The sequence below is a fragment of the Chenopodium quinoa genome, unplaced genomic scaffold (genome assembly GCF_001683475.1).
Source record: "Chenopodium quinoa cultivar QQ74 unplaced genomic scaffold, ASM168347v1, whole genome shotgun sequence".
Lineage (NCBI taxonomy): Eukaryota > Viridiplantae > Streptophyta > Magnoliopsida > Caryophyllales > Amaranthaceae > Chenopodium > Chenopodium quinoa.
In genome coordinates, this window is record NW_018745000.1 from 5326955 (window position 1) to 5338550 (window position 11596).

General features: G+C 34.2%; 1 protein-coding gene across 1 annotated transcript; it reads right to left on the bottom strand.

Moving 5' to 3' along the window:
* On the bottom strand, window positions 1-8862 carry LOC110707539 (PHD finger protein ING2-like). Its single transcript, XM_021885560.1, has 7 exons — window positions 8705-8862; window positions 8536-8607; window positions 8226-8419; window positions 2371-2434; window positions 1705-1967; window positions 1565-1603; window positions 1-496 (listed from the first exon to the last, which is right to left on the bottom strand). The coding sequence occupies exons 1-7, from the start codon at window positions 8748-8750 to the stop codon at window positions 389-391; spliced, it is 786 nt and encodes a 261-aa protein (XP_021741252.1). The 5' UTR covers window positions 8751-8862; the 3' UTR covers window positions 1-388.
* Between the last annotated feature and the right edge of the window lie 2734 nt (window positions 8863-11596).

An 11596-nucleotide genomic window follows, 5' to 3' on the forward strand; every position in this document is an offset into this window, starting at 1 on the left:
TAGCACAAGACAAAAAATATAAGTTGTAAAGTATCAAATTCTGCTGCTGTCTGCAGATTAATCCACATTCTGGCTTAACAGAGGAAATTAGCATTCCCTTGACAAGGAAAATTATGACACCCAGAGAAATTACAAACTGTTAAGGCCATATTTACAATGCACATAACAGCCAAATCAATCTCGGAAAGTTGTAATTCCTAAAAAAAATATTATACAGCTCGTAATAGTAGCAAAGGCTTCAAGAAGCTACTCCCACCCAAAATGTCACTCAAAAAAATTGTTAATCTGATGGCAGCTAAATTGAATCGCTTTGCTGAGGCAAAGTATAGAAATGACTTCTGAATTTTGAACTAAATGATTTTTGAGTTGATAAAAACAGAAAAGTGATTCAATTCCGAAACTGAGGGCTGCAAGTTGGACAGTACCATTTCCCTTTGAATCTCGTTTCTGGGGTCAGTCCAACACACGCATAATGGAACCATTCTCCTCCTTGACACTGACAACATCAGAATTTTACTTTCAGGATAATCAACTAAAATAACAGTAGTATACACCGCAGGAAAAAACAACGAAAAACAGCAGCTGAAGCTGATAAAGGAAATGGCTGTTAGGTCCAAATTCAGGTGAAAAATGAGTGATAAAATTCCACCAAAAGAAGGTTAAAAACAACGAGGAGAGAACTTAGCTATTGCTATTCTTTGGCAATGATGCACATTGGTTAAACTAGTTGCTTGTAATCATGTTGATATCAATTAGTAGAGAATGTCAAGCGTTCACAGACAAAGCTAGACAAACAACTAATGGACAATTTCCAGATTAGAATAAAAGTTTTACCCAATAAAAATATCATATATTTGTCCTTAGATCCCTGTATAAACATAAAGTCAGAAAATTCACTGCCTTTTTTAAATTCAAGTGAAAAGAAAGAGCATAATGGCAGTTGAATTGCAGGATTAAACCAACCAAAATTTAATGTTTCCTATTGTCAAACCACATGTTAATGACTAAAAGACAAATGGTAACTAATTACTTTGTTAGTAACAAATACAATAAGCAACATAAAACAGAGCATCTTGACGGAACCCCTTTTATGTTTCTTCTCTTTTACATACCTCCACCTGAAACCCCTCTTTTTATCCTACTGAGAAAGCGGTGAATTTTTCTATCAAAAGGGCGAAACTTTTCACAAACAAGCTCACATTAGCAAAACAAATTTAAACCAATAAAATGGACACAAGGAGTCAAAATTTTAAAATCATTGTGAAGGGAAGCATGATGGTGTAGTTATAGGGTATACAAGGTTGAATCTTCATTTTGTTCCAATAATCCTGAATATATCTACAACACTTAGTTTTCAAACTTCAATAAACACACCCACACATACCCAAAAAAAAAAAAAAAATGTCCACTCACAAACTGAAGTTTGCAGCATCAAGGAAAAACCCAAGTTGGCATGTATCAATAGGTGCACCATTGAAATAGACAAAAGGAAAGAACTCAGGAGCCTTTAAAAGACCATAAATCAATAGATATAAAGAGCAGTACACAAAAGGCAAAAACTTACACTCTCATTGTCACATGCTATCATATCCCCAAAGGATACCTGCAATATTGGACATATATCATTAAAAAAAATTTAAGCAAGATAATAAGCATTAAAATAGACTTTAGACAAAACCAAAGAATTCATTATTAAGTAGTCACCTGATGACAAACGCAGTAGATTGGTTCATTTGGATCAATAGGCTGATCAGTATCAACAGGGACAGGGAATTCCTTTTTGTGGCTACCAGGAGGTGGCATTAGCTCTGAATCTTTATCACGCTCACGGTCCCAATCCCTGTCTCTGTAACTAAAGCGCCTTGATTGAGGTGTTCCATATGCACTTCGCTGCTTTTCAGATTTTGGTACTGTCATTATGGGAAGGGGTGGAAGAATGGCAGGCTCATCCGGTGGTAACTTTCCCTCTGCATAAGTTCAGAGGAAATATCAGCAATGAGCACAAGCCTAACTTATTATTAACGCCTACCACCTCCACACAACCCCCCCCCCCCCCCAAAAAAAAAAAAAGAAAAAAAAGAGAAGGTATTGGTGAGTTGACTATGATTCATTGAGATAGGACCATGATGACGAGATGAGACAAGAAATTCAAGCACAATCATCACCAACAATCAGGAGCAACACCCTCCCCTCCCAAGTGAAAATAGTATAAAAGGTTGTTCTTCAGATTTGCAATATGAGAATACTAGAAAATAAGTCAATCTGTTATAAGCATCTTGATCATGGAAAACAAATATGTGGTTGAAAGTTTTTTTGGATGAGGAGAGCTACTGCTGGTCAGAATTTGAATAATACAATTGAACAAGATACCTTGCTTTAGATCATCAGCAAAGTAATTCAGATCTTCATCTAGACGCTTTATATGACTATCAATCTGCAAGGAAATACACTGCTTCAGCAGTTTAATTGCAAGGAAAACATGCAAATGAATATACATGGATCCTATAATTAATATTTGGTGTCCACTCTTCCATTCATAAGCTGTTTGTATAAGAGTTAAACATTGCATGTCACAAAAGTATTAGCCCAGACTTTAAATACACCTATGTTTCTGTTTTCCACAAAACAAGTCAGTAAGAAGACATCAAGTACCTTTAAAATTAACAAGCACCAGATGACTCATTACAATGATATTTGTGAGGAGCAAAATAGTATCTAAAGTATCAAATGAACCACATCACACAGGGCACCTGAAAACACCAGAATAGAAACGCTATACCAAGTGAACCTAAGTCTTAAGCTATTGTTCTCCGTTCCATAAATATTGCAACATGTAGAATTTCATGCTTCCTAACGCACAATTTTAACCATTGATGTCTTAAGTATTTAGTAGGTAAAAATCATAAAGTTGATATCTTGAAAACATAAACCGAGACAAATCTAACAAGATCTCACATGACTATTTATTTTTTAACTATAAATCATAATAGATGGTCAAAAGAAAGTGTGAATAGTATAAAAGTTCGAATGTTGTAATGTTTATGGAACAGAGAGTATGATAACTTACAAAGTCACAAATTTAATTACTAAGCTTAGCAAATTGCTTGTGCTTAGTACATGCTGCCTAGTCCAGACATATAGGTCCTTATATGCATTTATAAGAATTATTAAAAAAAATCAATATAATAACATTTAAGATTAATCCAACAACCTTTTACACAACCAAATGTAGAGTAGAACTGTAGAAGTCAAATGTTTGCAAATACTGAAGAACGGAGGGGGTAATTGTGTAACTCCTAAAGTACGATGTAATCAGCTTACAAAAAAAAAAAGGGTTACGTTATGGCTGGGTTATTAGTCGAATCGAATCACCAAAATTCATGTTTTATAATAAAAAAAAAGAAAGCGAAAAAGATTTTTTTCTATAGTTACACCTTCAACCATCGCTCTCAACCGGGTTCATATGGCTATCATTAGTTAAAGAATCGGGCATAACAAGGATCTGAGCTCGAATACAAGGCAGTATACAAGGAAGTCTTTGAGATAGTATTTTTGTGTTAATTGTGAAAAAAAATAATAACAGGACATGCCACAGAGAAAGCAAGAGGTTCTTTATGCTCATCAGGAATATAAAAAAGAACATACAAAGATAAAAATAAAGCTTGCAACATTTGAGAAAGCTTTCAAAGATGGCTACAAAATTTTATTTTAATTTTATAAATAATCAATAGATGACTAGGATTTAATACAAGCACAACAATTATCTAGATTAAAATATGTTATTCCCTTTGTTTTTTAAAATGCATCACTTGCATTTATGCAGAGTTTTAGGACACTTTATTTGCTCTAATATAATATAGTGCAAGTGGGGCAAGTAGATATTTAATTTTTATTTTATTTTTTTGAATAGAGGCATTTAATTTAATTAATAGAAGTAAATGAGGGCCATGAAAGAGATATCATGTGACAGAAAAAGTAGTTTTTCTCATCATTTGAATAAGGATCATGAAGGAGAAAGAAATGATAAAATATTTTGAGTGGGGTTTTATTGAACAGAGAAATAAAAATAAAGTTGGTATAAAGTTAACAAATATAAAAGTGATGCATTTAACAAAAAAAAAAAAAAAAAAAAAAAAAAAAAAAAAGATCAAATGAAACAAGTGATGCATTTAAAAGAGAACAGAGGAAGTATTTTAGTTTACAGTAACTAACTACACCAGAAGCTCTGTAAAAAAATGATGATGATGATGCTGTTGATTTTGGTGATGACAAACTAACTACTTCCTTATACTATGAAATTGATGATTTTAGTATGTTGTAATAAGCAACTTGGGCTGGAATATTTTTATGTGTTTTTCTCTTTAGCAGCAAAGTCATATTACTTTCCTTATTATTTCAGGTGGATAATGAAAACAAAAAAATATGATATACTTTAGGGGCTAAGGATAATTAGTCGAGTATAGGCGCAAAGTAACTAGCACTGAATTTCAGTTTACACGGTTTGATATTTAACAGCCCTACTTTACACATTGCCCTTCCCTTTGTACTCCTCTCAAATATTAGTAATTTTCGTGTGAGATAAAATTAGTAAACTTGAGCTATAGTGATTACAAAACCAACAAATTGTTTTCTCCATTTCTTACCTTTTAGTTTAGGTCTTAAACTTCAAGTAATATATCATGGACTTTATTTCAAAAACTTGGATTTTAGTAAAGATTCATAGGATCCATATCAGTTTATATAATCTCACAAGTGTACTCCACTATTGGAGGCCTTTAATAAAGCCCATGAGGAGATGAACAGTGAACATGGAGCTAATTTTTGAAACAAGTGTCATTCCACTGTCATCATACACAAAAGTTGTCAAAGAATCTCTCTTCAAATCTATATTTCCAACCATCAGATTTCTTGACCATCATAGCGATTCAAGTTCCTGAACTATGACTAATTTCATCGTTGAAGAGGTGGGGGGTGTTCATACTTCCTAACACCAACATCGGTTGTGTTCCATAGATTCTAATTCTTCCATTGCATAATATCAAAATTCTCCATAAAAAAATGTTTCATCATGTGAGGTCTTATCATGTGATTCATTGGCTCATGTTGTGTTCTCGTGTTGGCATGTTGAATTTGCTTGTCGTTCGTTTCCCTCTCCCTAACATCCAAATCCCTTGAATCCAAATATGCTTTCTTTAGAATCCAAATCTCTTATCATATGAATACTTCTCTTCTCTCCTTATTTAGTGCATAGTTATGTTTTATTTTCATTATCAACTTAGTTTATTGTTGTAAATATTAGTGCTTTGTAGAATTTTCTCAATTATTCTCTAAAAAAAAAAACAAAAAATTAGTGCTTTGTAGTTTTTCTCAATTACTCAAATGACGATATTTATGTGTTTTACTTGCTTGACTCTTAATTCAAGGGTGTATGCAAGATTTGGGGTCATATAAAGAATTATTAATCTTGATTGCATTAGTGTCTATGAAATGAAAACCAGTGAATGATCAATTGCACATCTAGCATAGGATATTGTCTAAATCTGCCTAAAGTAGGATATGTTTGATTTGAATTGCGGTACCTTGTGCCCTTGATGTGCATCCTTTCCTCCCCAAAATGAAACTCTATGAGGAAATTGGATCTACTTGTTTCATGTGTAATAAGTTGCATAATAAGCCACATGTTTTGAATAAAGAAAGAGTCGCTCACAGTTAAAAGAGGCGAGAGCAATGAATATTGAAAAAGAAGAAAAGAAAAAAAAAAATAAAAAAAGAAGAGCATAGAAAAAGGGAGAACAAAAACTCCCGCAAAATTTCTCAAATTGTTATTTTCTATTCTCTTAAAAGGTCAACTTGTGGATGCCTACCATTTTTACACTGTTATATCTTGTGTTATCTCGAGTTAGAGAGTAGTTAAAGAGCCTTGGTTGTGCATTTTGGGAGGTAGACTAGCATTTTGAGATTTTATAATCGAAAAAGAGCTTGTTACAACTTTGGAATATCTAGATGTGCTCTAATGAACTAGTAAATGGTCTAAAGAAGTAGCCTAGTGCAACCTTGCTTAGTTTTTCTCTTTACCCCAACTCATGTGTACATTTGTATGATTGGTAATTCTCGAAAGTTGCTCACTTGTCTTGCTTGTGATTCATATCCCGATGAGTTGACTTGGGTGATAAAAACATTGGAATGTGTGTAACCATTGATGGTTTGTTTTGGTTTTTGTGTGAGTTGTGGGTTAAACTTAAGGGAAACACTCACGAGATCAAAACTCGTCCCATAAAGCGACTTGTGGGTTTAAATGGTTTCTCACTTGTGATAAAAGTGATTCGTGTTTGCCACGAGTGCGGTTTTGTTTGCACTCTCTTCCTCCCTTGTTGCCTTAATTTTATTTACTTTGAGCCTAACGAGTTCTTTTCTCTCTTAAATTGGTTTGTTATGTCTAATTTGCTCGGGATGAGCAAAAGCTTAGCTTGGGGGGGATTTGATAGCTTGCTATTTTGTATGATTATGGAGTGGTTTTTAACATTTAATATGTGAGGAATCGATGCCTTATATTATTTTTCAATCTATTTTTATGCATTTTTTTGTGTATTATGTGCTTCACGGGTTGTTATTGTTTTTATGACATTTCAGGCCAAAGAACGGACTACGAAGCATCCCGAGTAGTATGCAAGGAATTTTGAACAAAGAGGAAGAGAAGTGAAGCAAAAATGAAGAAGAAAGAACCAAGATCGAAGAAAGGAGGGAAAAGCAAGACTAAGAAGACCCTGCACGGCCGTGCTAACACTTGCACGTCCGTGCAGGGGTGTCCAAGTAGAATCAGGAAGCTCCTAATTCAGCTCTCCCCAGCAGCACGGACGTGCCGATTGCACGTCCGTGCAAGTCAGCAGCACCAAAACAGAAGAAAAGGAGAGAGAGAGAGAGAGGTGAGGTAGTTAGTGGTAGGACTTGTTCTCTTCAACTTATTTCAAATACAAAAGTACAAAACTAGACTAGATAAAAAATATTCAGATTAGACCAAATAAACTTGTTAAATAATGACAAGAAGAATTAGACCACACCAAATCAAATATTCAGATTAGATCATAAAATATTAAGACCATCTTACTTTAGGTGAAGATAACAAGTGTATAGATTCACACATCACATGGGTTAAATGAGTTTGGTGAGGAAAAATTTTCATTTAAGGTAATGAGAGAATGTTTGGAAACTGACCAATACAGTATATGAGACAATTATTCGGGTGTAGAGGGAGTAATACCTAAACTCCCAAAGCAACAAACATATCAATAAATAAAAATAAGAATTTTGGCTAGCACTTGTTTTTTCAAGATCTCTCTCCTAAAGCATGCATATAAATGCTAAAAAATGACAAAGTGTGAGAGAATAGAAGGAAAGGTTATACTCCTATTGTCTTATAATATACTGCCTATATCCATTTTCATGGTCAAACTTTAATCTTTATCAAAAATTCTTAGTACGTCCAAAAAATATATAGTCATGAGAAATAATGGTAGGTTCATGTCAATGTGAAGTTTATAATATTAACTTTTTAAATTTTTAGTTAATCAGAAATTAAAGAGATTGGTAGTCAAAAGTACGTTTTGAAGACCATGCAATGGACATTATATTATGGGACAAAGAGAGTATAAACTAAGACCAACCAGATAGCTTTGGCGTCTAATTTTAGAACTCATAATGTGCCAGATTAAAAGACATTTAACTCAAGGAATCAACTACAACACCAGAAGAACTTAAGTTAAGCAAAACCCTTTAAAGGAAGTTTCAAATATCCAAACTATTAGTAGATGAAGCAAGAGCTCAAACATACCAAACCCACTAGCTCAAATTCAGCAACTCAAACCAAGTATCTAGAGATCCAAACATAATACTAGTTAGAATCCCTGCCTGAATTTGCATATTTCCCAGGTTATGGTTTGCAAACATATTAATATATAACAAGATTCCTAAAGTGATTGGTGTCCTAGTCTAATTCACTATTGTAAGTACTTTGGCTACAATTTACTCATATCATTTTTCCGGCTTATGTTTATACTAGCAGTTACATGTTACATCATACCAATTACATCTAGAATAAGCTTCCTACTACCGTATAACAATCCACCATCAATTCTATAATTATTAGCAATGAAACGAGCATGTAAGTAACCAAAAGCTCCAACATACGAACATTAAAACGAGAAAACGGGGACAAAGGAGAAGCTTACAAGATCATGAGCTTGTCGAGCGAGTAAAACCTTCTCAGTACAAAGGCTTAACGCATTATCCTGAGTCGCTTCTATATCTCTCCGCAATTTGTCAAGCACAACATCATCATCTTCACCATTATACCCTTTTTTCGAGCTCTGGCCCGAAATCCCTAAACAATACTTCGTTTGTTGCCTCGTCTGATTTATCATTCCTTCCACCACCACCACAAATCAAAAAATTTCAAAAAACCCAAATAAAAAAATAACCCTAATTTTCCAAAATCCACCTCCATTTAAATTAAATTCAAAATTAGGAGAGAGAAAGTACCCTGGGAACGTTCATCAAGCTCGCGGATTGTATTGAGAAGCCTTTGAAGTTCAGCAGGCAAGGTACTGGCATCTGTCGAATCACAGAAAATTGGGAATTTAATCAAATGAAAATTGGGGATTGAGAAATTAATCAAATATGAAGATAATTAGGGAACAAGAACCCTAACATTCCAAATAATCATCGACGTAAACACCAGTTCTTGCAATCGCCATTGTTTTTCTCTCTTGTAGTGCGTTATTGAGGTTTGTGTATGTCGAATTATGGTCACTTCTCTCTCTATTTCGATCTCAGAAAAGTAGGGAAGCAAGACTTTAATTTTTTGGAAAAATTAGAAAAAATAATCTCAACTTTCATCAATTTTGGTATAATAATCCCAACTTTAGATTATTATGGAATAATCCGAATTTGGGGGGTCTTCTTTTTCTTCAGTCCTTATGACCGGTTACCTGTTGAGAAGGTTAATTTTTTTTTATATGTTTTTCAAAAGCCACGTGTCAGTATATGATTAGTCCAAAATTAAAAAAAAAAACTTTGAAAATTAAAAAAAAAAAAAAAAAAACAAAACATAAACCCACCCCTTCCCCCTTAACCACCAGCCCCCCCACCCAAACCACCCCATCCACCAGCCCTCCCCCACCCCTTCCACCAGACCCCACCTGAAAACACCCCCCACGCAGCCGGAAAATCGCCCCCACCCCCGACCACCACTCCCCACCTGCCGAAACACCTCCCCCTCCCTTCCCCCACCCACGAAACCCCTCCCCCCTCCCCTTCCCCCACCCTCGAAAACGCCGAAAATTGAGCCCCTTGTCGTTTCCCACTCCTCCGCAATCTCTCTCAGCATAATCTACTAAACCCTCCAATTTTCCCCAATTTTTACGGGACGGTTCAAAGGCGGGAGATTGGTTTCGAGTTTAAGGGGAGAGGGGGAGTTTTTACAGGAGGAGGGAGGGGTTTCATGGGTGGGGGAAGGGTGGGGGAGGTGTTTCGGCAGGTGGGGAGTGGTGGTCGGGGGTGGGGGCGATTTTCCGGCTGCGTGGAGGGTGTTTTCGGGTGGGGTCTGGTGGAAGGGGTGGGGGAGGGCTGGTGGATGGGGTGGTTTGGGTGGGGGGCTGGTGGTTTTGAGGGAGGGAAGTTTTTTTTTTTTTTTTTTTTTTTTTTTGTTTCTGATTTTTAATTAATTAATTAATTTATTTTAATTTAATTTATTTTTGGACCAATGACAAGCTGACACATGTCATGGTGACCTCTTATTAAAGGTTGTTGACTTTTGTTGACCGGTTTGGGATTGAAGAAAAAGAAGACCCCCTAAAGTTCGGATTATTCCAGAATAATCCAAAGTTGGGATTATTGTACCAAAATTGATGAAAGTTGGGATTATTTTTTCTAATTTTTCCTAATTTTTTAGGGGTTTTTCAGATTTCTGTAACTGATTGCGCTAAATTACAACGGATACTTAGGTTTTAGACTTTTAATTTTTTTGGAAAAATTTATCCAAAGTATGTTATGTGTTAGAAGACAATGTGAATGCCAATCATTGATTTGATGTTGCAATGCACATATAAGTCCAACCCGTGTGAACTTATATGGCAATATATGAGCATGATTGAATTGTACTCTTAGTATATAAGTATTAGCTATATATATAGGATGTCATACGAGGCAATAATAATAACATACTACAATTTCACTCATCCTCTTTACTCCTTCTCCTTCACTTTCTCCTTTCACTGATTAAAGACTTTTTGTCGGTAAACATTTAACACGTTATCAGCACCAGTTTCCAGTCAGGTATATTTATACCTACTTATAAAATTTTATAACAAATAATACTATCTACTTCTAAATGTTTCGAGGAGTATGTTTTATAGTTGCCCATATTTGGGATCCTCTATACTAGAAACTCAAACATTTACTGTATTATATATATACCTCAAAAAACAACGGTGAAAGTTCTCTTACTTGTGAATTCATTACTATCATCTTTTGTTTTATTCATGTTGATGTTTTTTTGTTTGATTCATGTTGATATTACATACTTATTTTACGTAAATTTTTTAGTTATTGTAATTGCCTAGTAGAAACTTTGCATGCATATTATTAACTAGATTAACAAAAAGATGCAGCCTTTTATACTTATTATTTTTCTTACTTTTACATACTTTTTGTGTTTCTTTCCGTTTTTGAACCCATGATCTTTTATAGATATTAGGGCTCTCGGACCACTATGGCTTGCATTCCCAGTGTGATAACCTTTTACAATTATAAATATATATATATATATATATACCATAATTTTATGTCAGTACATTAGACTATTATATGATATTTTTACAGTTGTACAGAACAATAACGGATAAACCTACCTCTATAAAAGGCAGATTTTTCCCCGATTTCACCACAAATCCCTTATCCCTTCCCACTTTTTATCCAAAAATCACCTAAAAATTTTGTCACCCCCTTCTTCTCCGATATGTTCCCCGACGACGGCAACCAAAACACCCACAACTTCACTTTTGAGGAAGATTTAATGAAGATAAAACAATATTTCCTTCTAATTACGACGCTTGTAATTTTATTAGTAGCAATATTAATTTTTGTCATTATGTATAAGTAAAACTCACTTATTTTGACGTTTTAGTATATTAAAAGCTTGTTTTTGTTTTATTATGTTTGTTTGTTGTTATTAATCATCATTGTATAATATTACCGTTATCATTATAATTATTGTTACTACTGTTATTGTTGTCGTTTTGCTGTTTTTTTGCAACTAACATGATTAATTTTTGCCTAATCATATAATTACCACAATAATAAGCCAAGGGGGAGAAAAGACTACATTATTTATGGTTTATTATTATTAAATTTAATAATCACGTGATTTATTGACCTAATTATAAATATGGAAGAACTAAACATGTGAGTTGTACATATAATTTGTCATTATAAACTAATTATCACGTAATTTGTTGTAGTTAAAATGGGAGACCTTATGAAAAGACAGTTCAGCATCTTAGATTTATCTTGAAAGAAATTTCTGGAATGGAAAGTGGATGCA